The sequence below is a fragment of the Ctenopharyngodon idella genome, chromosome 7 (genome assembly GCF_019924925.1).
Source record: "Ctenopharyngodon idella isolate HZGC_01 chromosome 7, HZGC01, whole genome shotgun sequence".
In the NCBI taxonomy this organism is placed as follows: domain Eukaryota; kingdom Metazoa; phylum Chordata; class Actinopteri; order Cypriniformes; family Xenocyprididae; genus Ctenopharyngodon; species Ctenopharyngodon idella.
The window spans coordinates 22,210,726-22,228,855 of NC_067226.1; the positions used below are offsets into that span (position 1 = coordinate 22,210,726).

Sequence of the window (18,130 nt, forward strand, 5' to 3'; positions counted from 1 at the left end):
CTCCTTTCAAAACTCTTTGATGCATTGCGGATGATATTATCTACTAGAAGATTGATAATATAACACTAGAAGACGAAAACAAACAAAGAATCAAAACTGACACCTGATGAAGCCTGAAATGCTTGTAGTGCTGCACTCTGTTTGGCTGCAGTGAAATAAAGTCATTTTTGTGATATTTACTTTGTCTCATATACATATTATTTATTTATTCATTGCCTAATGATGTCATATCAACACAGAATTCTGAAAAAAATACTGCAGTCATGCCCACTTTTATTCAAAAAGAGTAGAATTCTAACTTGGATGTGCTGAAGTTGTGGTGGTTTAATGTATTTGCAAAAACTAGACAGTGGAGGGTGTTGTTATTATTTCTCATAGTCATTTTGGGCCTGACCTATTCAAAATGCTTTCCGCTATGCATGTGTCAACACTGTGCTCTATAACTGTATTGTTATACTTACACTCATATCCTCATTCTAGCAGTATTTCTTATGATTTATTCCTTCGTCTCTCTTTCTCTCCTTTCAACAGGTGTTTCGCAGTGGAGAGGGTATGGGTATTCGTCTGGACAGTGCGTCTGCATTTCAGGGGGCCATCATCTCCCCTCACTATGACTCACTGCTGGTTAAAGTCATAGCCAGTGGCAAAGACCTCCCCGCCGCCGCAACCAAAATGCACAGAGCGCTAACCGAGTTCAGAGTTCGTGGTGTTAAGGTAGGTGCAATACTGATCCTTTAGGTGTTGACTGCTTTAATAGCACACCTGAGAGTCACAGGTGGGCTTGTTATCACCTGCTTTTCATGCTATAAATACACATACAAACTTTATTGTATGTGTTAAATTTCATTGACGACCATTCAAAAGTAGTCGTGTCTGAATGGGAATGCTAACGAATGGCTTTCTCCAGGAATTGTAAGAATTGTTAAGGTATGGTTGCTATACGTTAAAAGAGATTTCACCCTTTCACAAATGTTTTGTTTTATCTCATGTATTTTGTGTTGAATACAATCTGATTTTATGTTTACCTGTGTCAACTGAGAACACATTTAGGCTTTGAGGCTCCCTGACTTCTAAAGACTTATACTTCTTTTGTATCAGATGAGGCCTTTGACAGTGTGGCTGTTTCAAAAATCCACAGAAGCTCAAGGGATCAGAGGTTCCTAAGACATAAAGGCACCTTTTTATAGTGATCTGACACCATCTCAACCAACAGTAGTCAAGCGCATACAGATATTTCAAAGGAAAGGGACTTTTTTTTTTTAAAGAATGTTGACTAATAATCAGGCCTGGAGAACAGAAATTAAGGTATATTACTAGTTACTAGTTTTGTCTGTCCATGTCAAATCCAAAGATACTGTTTAAGGTCACACAATTAAAGCCAATCAGAACATGTGGAACAGGATTTGAGCTTCTTTGAGTTGCTCTCAGTATTTTGCCCTTGTTTTAGGGCTTGATCACCAAGCCCTAAAACAAGGGCTTGGTGATCATTTATTGGTCACTGTTGTTTTTGTTATTGCAGCAATGCCTGTTTATCAAATGCCCTGCAGCATTTTGCACAATAGCCTGAAATCTCATTCATATTTCAGTGTCATAAATCTCTTGAAATGATCAAGATTAGTACACTATTACTTGCACATCATCATGCCAGTCAGGCCTCTAGGATGTTTCTTAAAGGGTTAGTTCACCCAAAAATGAACATTAATTACTCACCCTACCGTATATTAGGGTAGCTCTTTCCACAACCGTAAGACCTTCATTCATCTTTGGAACACAAATGAAGATATTTTTAATGAAATCTGAGAGCTTTCTGTCCTTCCATAGAAATCCAACGCAACTACCACTTTCAAGGTCCAGAAAGGTAGTAATGACATCAATAAAGTACTCTATGTGACTGCAGTGGTTTAACCTCAATTTTATATAGCACCATGAGTGCTTTGTTTGCACAAAAAAACATAATTTACTACAAGAGATCAGAGACCATTCCTTCATACAGAATCTCTACAGATCCTTCAGATTCTCAGCTCCATGATGGTGCTTCTTCTCTTCAGTTCACTCCACTCATTTTCTTTAGGGTTCAGGTCAGGGGACTGGGATGGCCATGGCAGAAGTTTCATTTTGTGCTCAGTGACACATTTTTTTGTTGGGTTTGATGTTTGTTTTGGATCATTGTCCTGATGGAAGATTCAACCACGGCCCATTATTGGATTTCTAGCAGAAGTGGTCAGGTTTTGATTTTTTGTCTGTTGGTATTTGATAGAATCCATGATACCATGTATCTGAACAAGATGTCCAGGACCTCCAGCAGAAAAATAGGCCCACAACATTAAAGATCCAGCAGTATATTTAACCGTGGGCATGGGGTACTTTTTATCCATGTGTGCACCAAACCCATCTGGTGGGTTTGCTGCCAAAAAGCTCTTTTTTTAGTTTCATCTGACCATAGAACCCGATCCCGTTTGAAGTTCCAGTCGTGTCTGACAACTGAATATGCTGGAGATTGTTTCTGGATGAGAGCAGAGGATTTTTCTTGAAACCCTCCCAAACAACTTGTGGGGATGTAGGTGCTGTTTGATAATTTTTTTAGGCTTTCTGAGAGTCAAGACTCAACTAATCTCTGCAATTCTCCAGCTGTGATCCTTGGAGAGTCTCTGGCCACTCAAACTTTCCTCCTCACCGCGCATTAGGACGATTTAGACACACGTCCTCTTCCAGGCAGATTTGTAACATCTTTAGTTGATTGGAACTTCTTAATTATTGCCCTGATAGTGGAAATGGGGATTTTCAATGCTTTAGCTATTTTCTTACAGCCACTTTCTATTTTGTGAAGCTCAACAATCTTTTGCTGCACATCAGAACTATATTCTTTGGTTTTATTAAAAAACCATTTAAAAAAAAAGAATCATGACAAAACAAACAAACAGTCGTAGATCATCCAGGTAACCACACACAGTATTAAGAATCAGTGGTTAACATAATTATGAATGGAGTTATTTTAATAAATACGGCTATTTTTTGTGGATTATATGTAAACATCTTTTATGTAAAATATCTTACTCAGGAGAGTACTAAATAAAAAATAGCATGCATTTTGTATTATCTCCTTTATTTTGTTAAAATTATTCACATTTTCACAGATTCTGCAAGTGGTTCACATACTTTTTCTTGCAACTGTATTCATGTGACTGACTCAGTAACTCTGGTTTATCATGCCCAAAATGGCCATATTTCAGATTCCTATAAGTCTCTTTTATCATCATAAAAATTTTACAGTAGTAGTACCATAATAGCAGAGCAGAGCTAGTTTCACCAGATGATCAGACACCATCCAATTAGCCAGGATGAATTCTTCTGCCTGCAGTATTTCACCAGTGAAATTTCTTCCAACAGTCATTAGCTTCGTAGACGAGATGTCTTAACACCAGATTATACTGACCTGAAGAGTGTCAGAACAAATGTAGTGTACATGAAGAGGGGAGTGAATGGACATAAGGAGGAGAAGAGGAGGGGTGGGGGAGTGAACAGGGTGGTAGAAAAGGCAAAAGAGCAATGCAGTGGGAGAGATGGTAACTGTAAATGACATTTGATTTGGTAGTGCCCATAGCAACTGTCACCAACAAGCATGTCTTTTATAAGAAGATGCACTGGTTGCAGTGTTTTTCACAGTTTGGGAGAGAAAGAGAAAGACCTGTCGATGCCAAAGCTGAAAACCACCTCCACGCAATGAAGTGAGCCCAGAGCTTTAACGGTCACTGCACACAGCTCAAAACAAAAAAGATTTGTTTTTATTATGCAGAGTGTTGAAATCCATATACTGTAGGTTATGTCATCAGCATTCAGTAAGCTGAATGATTGACAGTAGTATGCAAAGTTAAAACTATATAACAAGTTTATAGTAATAAAGTACTTAAAAATAATATGCAAACTTTTACTTTATAAACACACATATCATATAAGACATTATGTTGATAGAATAGATACGCAATACCAGTTGTGCTTTCTCGCTCTCTCATGATCTCTTCAACAGCTAGTTGACACACAAACCTGACTTCCCGCATTCACTCCTTTCATTTGCTCCGAATGAATATTGTTGGTGTTACAGGGCTTTAATTTCGGCTTATTCCCGCAGATTTTGTGCTCTTACCCAAGTGCGTGCACATAAATCTGCCTCTCAGTACTAAACTGAGGTGTTTTTTTTTTTTTTGCTGCTTATTGCACTTAAACAGCCAAATACACATAAAATAATGTCAAAATACCGGTCTTGGTGAGTACTCATGTAAACACAGTCAGTTATGTTTTAAGTGAACTTAAACAGTTGAGAAAGAAAACGCATGTGTAACAGTATAATGCACCCGGGCGTCAGGACTTAAAGTGACAGCAGCCTAATATACCTGCTGCCAAATTATGAGATAATATTAAAAATATCTGTATGGCAGTTTTTCCACATGGTATCGATGTCAAAATTGTGGCCAGTGAAAATGTTGAGTGGCTAATAACTTTGGAAAAACACTAGCTATAGCTAATATATATGTATATAGTGTAAGTGGGCTTCCATAATTGGCACCACCCAATGGAAATGCATAAAAAATAGCACACTGGTCCTTAACCCAACTTTCACATGGTTCACACTCTTTAGGAAGTCAACCTACAAAAGGCTTCTTTATAGTAGTTGTCTCTGCACATTACACTGGGATAGGAGAAAGTGTTTTAACACTGAAAAAAGAGACACTTCACCTTGAAAGCATGAAAATATTACATAATAAATCATCACATTTTGAGCAGAAATTCACTTTGCGTATGTGCCACATCTGATGTGATCTGATCAACTGTGCCTTTAGGGTTTTCTGTACAAATGAAAGTTGCTGAAGTCTTCTTTAGATGTACCCACAAAAGTGCAAATTTGAAGAAAATGCTTCTCTACTCCGGGAGAGGAGATATGGAGAGAGTAAAGATGGCAGAATGTGAAAGAGAGGGATATGCTGAAGTAGCAGTCTAATATACTTGAAAAGGTTTCCTTGCTGAAAGCTTGTCTTTCTCTGGCGTCTCTCGTTTTGAGCCATTTCTTATTTGGTTTTGATGTGACTTGTTTGTTTGCAGCATTTTTTTTTCAAGATGATGTTGTGGTTGAAGCATGATTGCAAGGACAAGAAGATGAGTGCAGGAGAGGAAGAGGAATAGCAAGATAAAGGAAAGAGAGGGGAAGTGTTTGGTAAAGTGGATCTTTGAAGGGAGGCCATTCAGGACACATTAAATCAAAGCCAGATGGTCTTCTGATGTGCCTCACACCTTCTCAGTGTCTTTACTTCTTCATTCTCATTCTATTCCTTCTGGCTTGTTTTCCATCTTTGCATCTAATAATCTCTTTTGTCCATTATCTGCCTTTCACTACTATCTGGAGACACTTTATGAACACACGAGTGAACTTTGGAGATAGAATAAAATCAGACTGCAGTGTATAACAATAACACAGACTCATGGAAAGTTAGGTACCCTTATCTGTGCTTGAAGTGCTTATCTGTGCTGAGAAAATGAACCGTAGAATAACATTCACATGAAATAGATCAGTAGAATCACTTGAGCTTAAAGGGCTAGCTTCCCCAGAAATGAAAATTCTGTCATCATTTTCCAGAGTATGTGAGCCAAACGGGACAGCAGCAATTCTCTCTCTCTCACTCAAAGTGCTCTCTAATCACTCCATTCCAGCTGCACTCCAGGTTTTCCACTTATCGCTTATATTTTATGTCCGTGATGAAGCAGCATCAGAGCGATCTTGGAGCCAATGAGAACACCAACGCTCTGGGGCTAAATCATGCCCACTCTGGAGCGCTCACGTTCTATCGTTTACTTAACTTACTTTCTTCTATAGAACCTAAAAGGATAAATTTGTTCCTGCTGCACTTTTCAATACAATGAAAGCATGACAGTTCAATTCAGTTCAATTCACATTTATTTGTATAGTGCTTTTCACAATACATATCGTTTCAAAGCAGCTTTACAGAAAATGCATGTCAACATTACAATTTAGAGTGATCTGCTATCAAAGATGACTGTGTCCAAGTTATGTAATTTCAGAAATGTACATATACAAATCACCCAGTTAGCTAACAATGTATTAATTTAAACAATGTATTAATTTAAAGTAGAAACAATGAGCCCATTGAAGAAATGAATACAAGTTAACAATTGATTAGGATATAGAGAAAAATTTTGCACTGGTGCATGTTGATCCAGAGTTTGCGTCATCTGAAGGGGTTGGGGTCATCTCTTCACAGGTGTTGATGCATCTGAAGTCTTCATAAGAGGCTGGATGCAAACTGGAGCTGGCATACTCTCTAGTTACTTTGGGATGGGCATCCCGAGATAAAACAGAAAAGCATATTGAAAATAATTAGCGTAGCTGCTATTCATAACATTAACCAAAGATAATCATGTGCATTTCATCTGATATAACCGGAGTACAAGGTACAAGACCTTCGTTCATCTTCGGAACACAAATTAAGATATTTTGATGAAATTCAAGAGGTTTTTTGTCCTCCATTGAAAGCAACGAATTACCACATTCAAGGTCCAGAAAAGTAGTAAAAACATTGTTAAAATAGTCAACGTGACTACAGTGGTTCAACCTTAATATTATGAAGCGACGAAAACAAAACAAAAATAACGACTTTATTCAACAAATTCGTCTCTCCTCTGTCGTTCTGCTACGCTATTTATGTTGCAGCACTTCCAGGTTCTATGGCAGAACGCCGGCTCAGTATCGGCGTCAGCAACACATGCATGCGTCCAATACTGAGCCGGCGTTCAGACGTAAACACGTAAGCTCTGCAACGTAAATAGCGTGTGTCAATTATCTGGGTCTTGTCATCTCTCGACAAGTATAGTGAAGTATGTGTTTAAAACAGCAACAAATCTAATGTGTTCATGTACATTCAAATAAGCTGTGTGGAATATTACTTGGATGTTTTAATGCAGTGGAAAATCTTCAGATATGTTGTGATCCATGGAAGAACAAATGTTGCTTGAATTTTCAGTTTTGAGTGACATTATCTCTTTAATGTTTTGGAAAAATAAATGAATCACCTTTAATGATGAGCTAAGCTGGCTTGGTAATTGGTTTGTTAAATGGTGTCTCCATTTATTCACTGATTCACTGCTCAGTCGTTTATCAACTCTCATTCATTCACTGGTGAAAAACATGTTCTGTCATGGAAACATTCAGTTAGTCTTAAATGTAACAATCATTACTTGGAAATCTGTCTCTGCCTCTCATCTTCATTTCCATCAGTCTTTGTAGGTTTTGACTTGATCTTCAGCTGATGCTTCATGCATTTAATTGGCTTATGAGCTGAATTCATTTAATTGGCTCTTAGGTAAAGTTGGTGCGTGTACAATTGTTTGTGTGTGGTTTGAGTACTGCTCATGGATGTGTTGTGTGTAGAAAACTTTGAGATTAATCCTTAATGAGAATCGTTGCACTTGTAGAAAGATCAGACAGAAAGATAGTTAAGGAATACATTTATCATTCATATCAATGAGAGCAGGGAGAAAAGTGGGGCGAAGAGGGACATTCAGAGATGAGAACGGGGAACAGGCACAATAAGATGAAAAAAGAGGAATAGAGTTGGAGAAATTCGTATTTGGGTGGATATAGTAACATTGAGAGTATGAGTAATGGTCTTACACTCTGAACAGGTGTTTCCTAAATAATCACATTAGAATAAAGTATACAGGATCTGGATCTCACACATGCTTCACGCTCACATGGATCAGAGTTACAACTGAAGTGTGTCATTTTCTTCTATCCCAGCTTAATATGCAGAGACAAGTGTAAGTAAGCCATTTATAGGCTGATTCCTCTCAAAAAAAAAATGTAAACACTGTGGCTCTGTGACTCCATCAAACCTTTGCTCAACCAATGGCAGACGGTATTATTGTTTTAATAATACTTTATTGTTACATGTTTGGTAACGGTAGTTGTGCAGAAATTACACACAAACATTCACCTTAAAGGGATAGTTCACCCAAAAAAATACAATTCTCATATCTTTCTTGTCCCTCATGTCCTTTCAAACTTGTATAAACACACACACATTCCACACAAACATTCCGTTGTATGGACAAAGAACCACCTTTTTGCTAAATATCTTTTTTAATGTTCCATGGAAGAATGAAAGTCATACAGGTTTGGAACGACATGATGGTGAGTAAATGATGACATAATTTTCATTTTTGTATGGATTAACCCTTTAAGACAAACTTATTCCTATGAAAGAGCCTTGAGGTAAAATTAAATCTTAAATCGACCCATTAATCAGTAATTATGAGATTGCTAAAGGTAACATTCGCTTCTTAAGTGAGTGTGTGTGTGTTTACCTAGTTACATGCTTGTGAGCTGAACACCTTCCAGTAAAGCGCTCTATCACACATATGCACACATATATGCGCATGTTGAAGAGGGAGGAGTAAACGGAGCTTTGAAGCTTAATGGGGATTTTGCGCTTGAGAATTGCTGTGACCGCCTTTGAAAAGCAGCAACAAAAAGTCAAGATTGAGAGAGAGAGGACTGAGTGGGTAGATGGATAAGGATGAGTGGAAATCCAAAAAGAGGGATAAAAAATGTTATTTTTTTTTTTAGGTTTGAGCTTTTATGCTGTGATCTGAGGGGTTTCGCTGTACTGGGCTGGATGAGTGTATCAGGGGGGATCTGGACAGCGTTTCAAACATTCAACATCAAAGAGTGTCGGCATCTATTCCTGCGATACTTGACACAAACTCATACTAAAGCCAAAGCGCTAAGTATATGGATAGGGCCTTGAATCATCGGCCCACTGCGTGTTATCACGTTTATTACACGGTTACCTGCCAAAGGAATAAAAAGTCAACATCAAATATCCACTCATGGTTATGGAAAATATTGTGCATTTTTAAAAAATATTTTTGTATCAATAATTCTTTTTTTTTTTTTTTCTTCTCTAAAAGTATTTCAGATACACCAGACTTGGGTTGATATTCTCTTGGGTAATCAAAATTCTCTTTTTTCCTCTGAATCCTTGAGTTCTCGTGAATCTATTGGCGTGGTGTTCTGTATCTGTCTATAACCATGCCATTTTGAATTGTCTTGAGCCTACTTTTTCAAACTCTTGATAATCCTTTTGTCCAATTCATACAAATATTATCTCATGACAAAAAGGTATCAAAACGTTTTTGATTCATCAAATCATTTAACAGATTTTACGAATAAGTTTTTGGCTTTTTTGGATATGTGAAATTAAGAGGTAAATTGAGAATAGCTTTTCAGTTAAAACTCAATTATTGAACTTGAGGTACCAAAAAGGATGCAGAATTGCAATTTGAAAATCGAAAAATGAATTTAAATTAAAATAAATTTATATAACTGTTATTTTATTTATAAAAAAAAAGGGCATGATGTATTTATTTATTAATTTTTTTTTAAACTAATTTTTTCATTATTAATTCTATGTGGTCTTCATGCTTTTTCAGTACTGAGTGGCCAAACATCATAAAATTTGCCAAAAAGAGAATGGGAAACTCTTTCGAAATAAAACTAACTGATATTTAATTCTCTTAAAGGTGCGTTGTGTAAATTTTAGCGACATCTAGTGGTGAGGTTGCGAACTACAACCAACGGCACTCACTCCTCCCATTCGAAGCAAAATAGAGAAGCTACGGTGGCCGTCTGGCCGATACAAGACAAAGACGTCATCGTCGTCTGAGACAGCAGAGAGTATGTTAGCCAGTCAAGCAACGAGGTTTCTTCCTCTAACAAAGAACAGTCTCTGCTTCTAATAAACCAGACGACTGCTACTACTACTACTACTACTTCCTCATGCGTATTCAATGTAGTGATGATGTAAGCTGCCTCTAAAAACACGAACGACTTAGAAGAAGAACAACATAGTGACTAAATGCGCTCTGTAGAGCAGTTTGTCCGTTTAGGGCTGCTGTAGAAACATGCAGCACAAAATGGCGACTTAACATGTAAGGGGACCCGCGGGACATAGAAATGGCTCATTCTAAGGTAATAAAAATATAACGGTTCATTATGTAAGGTCTTTATACACCACTGAAAATATAGTTATGTATATTATATGTACATTTTACACATTGCACCTTTAAGTACATTTGAGTGCTTAGCCTTGTGGCCGAGACACTGTAAATATTCATCACATATTACTGCCTACTAAAATATACATAACTGCTAAATAATAAATACAATATATCTCAAATGATACATCATTTATATCATAAACATATATTGGCTCATTGGGAATGTATATAGCAGTTGATAATGCATTAAGTGTTCATTCCAACATCTTCTCATGATGGATAATATAAACAACATTGTTTACATTCACTACTATTCAGTCTTAACTTCTGTGTCCTAAAATCACCCATTTTATTGCTGAGGTCACATTCTGATTCCCTATACATACCCTATACAGTCCTTCTTTTCTTTAAACACCTCAGCCATCTTGTGTCTACACACTGAATGTATATGCCAAAATCCTGAGTGTGTCTGATTCTAGAGGTGTTGTCCATGCTGGGAGTTTAATGTGTTGCATTGCTTTATTTTTTATGAGAAGCACTTGCCCCCTGATGTTTTCATGTAGAGTTGTCAAACTCAAAGGCTAGGCTCAACATTTAGACTCAGTTCAACATCTTATTTGATCTTTATCTTACAATATTTTCCATCTAGATGCCAAAATGTGCTCAAAACCCACATTGTAGCACTGCCAAAAACATACAGGTGCCAAACTCTCCTTTTTACAACTGGCCCATAACCTGAGCCAAAAGCAGTTTTTTTTTTTCCATCACCTTTCATCACACATGATGAGGTAGCCAAAAGGAAATTAATGAAGGGCTAACTTATCAGTATTGGTTGTGGTGTTTTAATTTTTACTGAAGTTTAAGATTTTATGATTGTGTGTGTGTCAGTTTTCTAGGGAAGGCCTAGACTGAAAATATAAATAACAGCCAAAAAAAGAGCTGTTTTCAGCCGAAGGTCTCAGGACAGTAGGAAGGTAATAGTAGGAAGAAAGAAAAACAATGGAGATGGAACCAAAGGTGAGAGTGAGAAAGAAAGATAGCAGTTTTAATGATCTTTCTTTTATATCTACAGCTCAATTATACTCTCTACTGCAACTGCAGTCACAGACAAGGTGTAGGAGATCATTACACCGCTCGGCCTTAAAGGTCGACCTCCCACAAAAAAAACACACAAAACCCCTTGTAATCTCCTCTCATTCTCCAAGGCTTCTGCTTCCTTTGGCTTAGAAAGAAGATGATGGATACACATAGAATTCATAATGAATATATTAGTAATATATATGTGACCCGTGCTGGCATAATGAGTCGCAATCATTTTCAAAAATGAGTCATTGTTATTCTCACATTCTCTATTAAAAAACCTTCAAAATGATGTATGATTTGTTGGAATCCGACAAAAAATGACTGAGCTACACCTGTTTGAATTCGACAGAGTCAGCAAAGTCAATTTTGAGAAAAATCGAGTTAAAGTTTTCTGAAGGTTCCAAAACAAAATCACCTAGCAACCATACCTTAAAATCCCTGGTATTGCCACCAAATTTGCCACAAACTGAGTCAAAACCCATATCTATAGGGAAAAAAATATATATATTAATTTTTTTTTTTCCATGATTCCACAATTGTTTGATTAACATTAATGAAACAGACAGCCTATATGAGACCTACTGTACCACACGTATATAATATAATATTATACATCAGATGTATTTCCCCAACAGTTAACCAAACGTTCACTTAAGTCATAACAGATAATGTTTGCATGAATACTCACTAAGAAAGATTTTTTGAAATATTGTAATTCTGTGTAGCCTATATGTGTATATCGGGATCGCGGTGTCTTTGTGCGCACGCTTCAAATCTGTCAGTCAGTGCGAGTAAGATCGTTTTGTTTACATCAGCATGAGTTCAAAATGTGTCATGGCGGATGAGCAAACCCACCATATTTTTATAGGTACTACTGTTATTTTGTGACGGAATGTAGTTTTAGGAGTTTTTTAGGTGAGAATATAGTTGTTTAGACCTCAGATTTGTGATTTATATGTAAACCAAGTAATCACACTCGTAGCCATGCGATATGGCTGTATATCAGCACGCTATGTTTGCCTATGGCCGAATCACAACCGTGCTGATATACAGCCATATCGCACGGATACTATATATATATATATATATATATATAAAAAGCATGCCCTTACACAAAAATGAATACAAATCATCTCTTAGATGAGAAAATATTCTAAAAATGATAATAAAAAGAAAGGTGATCACGAGGCCAGATCAAGGGCACACACATTACTCCAAGTAATTACAGAAAAATAAAGACTAAATGGTAGAATGAATAGATATTCATCAGCTGCATTACAACCAGGATGGAGAGGCACTTCAGTAAAAACCATTCAAACCCCAGAACAAGACTTCCAGTGAAACTCACATCTGAGAGTGGCAGAAATCCCTGGACTGTGCCACACAGGCGTAGCAACACTCTTCTGTAGAAATGGAGCATAATTGGTCATTTCATATTCAGCACCCCAAGCATCACCTCATAAAAGAGATATGGTGAAGGTAGCCACACATCAACAGATGTGAAGAATGAACCAAGCATGTTTCCTACTGCCGCTGCAGTCACAGACGAGATTTGGAGAGTGAATATTCATCCTCTATATGCAGTGCCTTTTCTGGCCTTGAGGAAAATCAAAAAAGTACATTTAAAGCATGAACTGAAATTGCTCTCAAGTAGATTATGCTAGTTCAGTTTTCTATTTACACACACACACACACACACACACACACACATATATATATATATATACATGTGAATTAGTATAATAGTATATATAATGTATAATATATATAATGTGTGAACCGTGCTAGCAAAATGAGTTGGAATGCACACAGACTAATTACGAGCTACAGGCAAAACAAGTGAAAAATGTCAATTTTGGTTGAATTTGAGTTTTTCAAAAAAATGAATTCACTAAGCCCGCATCTAGCGATCCCAGTGCTCCAAATAGCAATTAAACATCTTTATTTGTACGTTTCTCTGCTCACTTCTTGACGACTGGCGCTTCCCCTCTGTTTGGTATTGTTTTAAAGCGCAGCATTCCAACTTTGTGAATATTCATAGCAAATTCTCGATGGCAAGAGTCTCAACCAATGAAATGTAATTTTCAAACTCATGCTGATGTAAACAAAACGATTTTCGTTGCGCTGACTGACACATCCGAAGCGTGCACACAAAGACGCCTCTCAGACAGCATGCGATGCCGAAAATAACAATAACTTTTTTTTTTTTTTTTTTTTTTTTTTTAAATTTGCTCATTGCCACTCATTTTACCAGCATGGGTCACATATATTAAATATTTATGTTTTTAATCATATATATATTTTTTTAAATATATATTATCAAAATGATTTTCAAATCATTATCAATAAAAATTTCAGTTCGCATGGATCCACAGAAACGACTAATGATTCTGTATTATACGGGCCAGACAAGTAATTTGGTGATGCCACTTTGTAAAGAAAGACTAAGCGTCTGTGAGCATACACGCACATACCTATAGACTAAACACATAAATGAACAGCAAAAACCCATTAAAAGTTTACTGTTTTTAGTTAAAAATGTGTAATTTAAGTGACCCCTAAGTTAATAATTAACGATTTTTACAATGGAAGTGTGATATAAATGGAGATGACTTGACTTGATATATTTTAAAGAAATGTTGGTGTTACTTCCAGAATACACTTGCGTTCAACAATTTAAGGCTGTTAAGGTTTTGAAATGTTTTTGAAAGATGTCTCTTATGCTCACCAAGGCTGCATTTATTTAATCAGAAATATCAGTAATGTTGTGCAATAATATATTCGCTGTAACTTTTGATCAATTTAATACATCCTTGCTCATGTAATAAACTTCTTTTAAAAATCATATTGACTCTAAACTTTTAAACAGTAGTGTAGTAGATAAAATCTAGAAATAGTCAGAAAGGTAATTTATGTAAACCATGACCTCTGCATTTCCTTTATGGGATTTTAATATTCTTCTTCAGATTGTATTGCAAAATAACTCAACTGAAATTAAATAGCTTTTATTGCTTTCTTTATTTTTAGCGTACATGTTCTAGCCAGTGACAGATGATAGAAAATAGCAAATAGATAATGAACGTCATTCTAGCACAACATCTGTAATGTAAGTGTGTAACTTATTAATTTGGTGCCCTACCAGATGCATGAGAAGGCTTTGAGTAATGCTGTTTTGCATGTACAGTTAGATTTGTACATGACTCCAGATTCACATAAAACCCACACATCAATCCTGTGCTGTACTGTTTGATGGGCATTAACATGTAGGAGAGGTTATAGGGCGTCTGAAAATTGAAAATGTTAATTGAGAAAAAAAATTGTCTTTCCAATGATTGTTTGTGCTTCTGTTTTGCTATGGCTAATTAAATTGATTGCATTTGATCTCACACTTGTTAATTGTCAAGGCAACAGTTCTTGATTGAAATGGAAATGGGTCTCTTTTTCCCCTTCTTTAACATTCCTCTTCAGCATGTTTATCCGAGAATTTACATGGTTACATATATTCCGAATTATTTTTGTCCTTCTACTCATTCTCTAACTGCTTTCTTTCCTTCCCCTGTCTCATCTAAGCCTTTGTGATTATTCTTATTTGTATCCGTTCACAGCTGTCGTCTTTAAATGATGTATTTTCGCTGGACGCATGTCCTTGTTTTATTCATTTTCATTTATTTATTTATTTAGTTTGATGTGGCTGCTAAGTGCCTCTCTGTCAAACCCTATGTTATTTGCTGTTAACAAATTACTCTAGGCCACCCAGAATGCTGAAAGCCAGCATAAACAAACCATTAGCTGACAATATGCACAATGTGTGGACTTGCAGTTAAGCAGAGGGTTTTGATTAAAGCAACCTGTCTAGGGTCCCCCCTCACCCCCCAACACTATTATGGCCAAAGCTTAAGGCATAAGTGCTGCTGGCATTGGTGCTTGTAACGAAGAGAAAAATCGATATAAACAAGGTAGGATTTTCCTTCCAAAGTGCATAAAAAGCTCTTAATCTGGGCATAAATAAATAAAGTTATTGCTGGTTTTAAGGTTTAGCACATTTTTGACAAATTTTCAGAGATGCTTGAGAGAGAATTGGAGAACTACACCTCTGAGCCTTTTACACTTTTTCATACAACTGTAAGACATCTCGCAAAGCTCAAGAGAACCTCAAGAGAACATCACATATACGCGTGCAGGAAACACTAACATCTTTGCCTCCAGTTAGCACTTGGCATTCACAATGTGAAGCTGGTCTGTGGTGTGTATTTCTTGTGTTAGCACTGGCTGTTATCTCCAGTGTGGGCTTTGCACTGCAGGGGAGATGACAAGTGCAGGCCATGCACCGCTGAAAGAGATCAAGACAAAGAGGGAAGCTGGGTGTGAGCGAAGAGAATAGAAAGTAGGTAGCAGAAGCTCTCAGCTGGGGGTGGTCAGTGGTTCAAGAAACGAGAACGATAAAGTGGTACGAGAGTTCTCTATTCTTTTGCTGATGAAATGTGGAGGGAAACAAACACAGGAACCGAAATAACATTATTTCTGTGCATATGCCAAGTGGGGTAGAAAATAACTTAACCAATAGTGTTAACAAAAGATTCTTTTTTTTTTTTTTTTTTTTTCAAGTTATAACATAGTAATGTGCAAGGAACTGTGTAAAATAAGTTTTTATTAATCAATAATTTGCCCTTTTAATCATAATTTGTGTGAAAAGGAATACAAGTTGTCTTTATCTTGCTTGTATATGTTTTGTTTTTTGTTTTTTCGAGTTTTGCAAAAAAAAAAAAAAATGTAGGTACTTTAGAGACACGTTTTTCAATGATTCTGTGTTGGAAAATAACCAGGGCTGGGAGAGATAATCGCACAGGAATAGACACATATATTTAAAGGCCCAATGAAGTGTCTTGAAACACGCAGCATTATGCAGTGTTGACGTAATTTCCACTGAAACAGGAAGACAGGGCGGGAGATATCGAACAGCTCTTCCCCTTTTTTAAATTAGCCAATAGTGTTTCGTTTATATTACAGCTCGGCCAGAGCCGTTGAGCTCAGTAAAGCCGCAGGTTCCTCTTAATATACCCTCTTCTCCTCCTAATCTCCTCCATATTGCTTTAAAATATAGCATTCTGCGCAGAATTCAAATGGGTCCGATACGTTTTCTGATATGCGCACACTCGCGCATATGATCCGCTCTGTGCTATCGCTCTAGCAGACTGTGTGTGTGTGTGTGTGCGTGCTGTGGTGGCTCGCGTGACACTAACGTGTAACCAGACTTCATCTGCCCCAATTGAAAGCATGTTTACACTGTCTTAATCATTCCCTATCCCCTATATAGTGCACTATGTGCCATTCACCATGTAGAAAATAGAAAATGTGTGAACGAGTGACTGATTTTAGCCGCAGCTCCAGCGTCTATTTATAATGTAGGGGGCGGGGCGCTTTGGATTCTAGAGAGCATTTTGAATTCTTACATCTCCTAAATGCTAATTTTGTCATTGTTTTGGGGCACACTAGCTTATAGATAACAGTATGACATGTTCATACTGAAAGCCAAAAAACTTCAATTTTGATTTCATGGGGACTTTTAAGGGTTACTTCATCTAAAAATAGTGTCATTAATTACTCACCCTCATGTCGTTCCAAACCCGTAAGACCTTTGTTCATCTTCAGGACACAAATTAAGATATTTTTGATGAAATCCGAGAGGTATATGACTCCTCCATAGACAGCAGGAAGCGCTGACCGTAAACAGCGTAGGAAAATGACACAGAAGAGAAGATAATTTGTGTTTCGAAGATGAACGAAGGTCTTACGGGTTTAGAACGACATGCGGGTGAGTAATTAATAACAGAAATGTCATTTTTGGGTGAACTAACCCTTTAAGTATGTGTGGACCTGTAGTGATTCTTCTGTTTAGTTATACAACATTTGATATTGTTCAAAATATTCTATTCTAGTTCTGTCTAGTTATGGGTTTAGCAGTGGCCTGTTGCTGTCAGATATCTGTATTCACCATCACAGAGAGTGTGCCAAATGCGTAGCTAATATAAAGTGGTTTTTATCTGCTCTGAAAACAGTGAACATGAAGACACATTCCCAACAAAAGTGAGTACTTCAAAATTTACCATGATGTCAAACAGTATACAGCTGTACCTTGTGTTTTTATAGCTACTTTTTGTTGTTGTTGTTGTAGCCATAATTGTTCAGATTGAAAATTTGCTTTCTTTTAAATCTTAATTTTTAATTTGTTTGCCATGTAAATGAAAGTCTAAATAAAAAACAATATTAAGTATATATAAATATATTTTGAAGAATATTACAACTGTTTTTGTCTAAAAGTCAGTGGGGTCCATACTGTAAGAATTTCTTTCTTCTGTGGAACACAAAAGATGATATTTTGGAAAATGTGTTTATACAATGAAAGTCAGTGGGGTCCAGTGCAGTTTAAGCACTCTTCAAAATATCATCTTTTATGTTACATGTAAGAAAGAAAGTTATATAGGTTTGGAACGACATGAGGGTGACTAAATAGATGACAGAAATTTAATTTTGGTAGTGATCTATCCCTTTTAATGAGCCATCAGAAACTAAATCCTTTTTGTTGAGCACATTAAAGGAAATGTTCTAGAGGAATAGAAACCAATCCCTTCACTCACTCACTCTTCTGAGGTTATCTGGGCCTTTTGATGGGGTGAACCTTTCTCTTGTACAAATTCATGCTCAACCTTTTAATGTTGCCATCAGAATGATCTACAGATTTGTTTTCATTTAAAGTGGTGGCATGTCCTTATAAATCACTGCAAACAAATCTCTTTGTCATTCTGGCTGTGATCGGCTCTTATTGGCTGCCAAAGTCAGGTGCCATTACTTGTTACCATGCCAACAAGTTGTTCCAGACTAATTCATTGGCTAGTGTGGCTGGCAGACTGACAGAATAAGTCTGCTATATATTTGAAGTTAGCAAGAACACATACAACTGATATTAGCTGGTATTGCAGAACAT

The 18,130-nt window shown here is 36.8% G+C and overlaps 1 protein-coding gene across 1 annotated transcript in view; it reads left to right on the forward strand.

The window, feature by feature from the left end:
• Positions 1–18,130, forward strand: part of pcxb (pyruvate carboxylase b) — a 203,665-nt gene that overhangs the window by 97,048 nt on the left and 88,487 nt on the right. Inside the window, exon 10 of the mRNA XM_051900588.1 lies at positions 532–714. Coding sequence (XP_051756548.1) covers positions 532–714 — 183 coding nt within the window. The remainder of the gene's footprint in view (positions 1–531; positions 715–18,130) is intronic.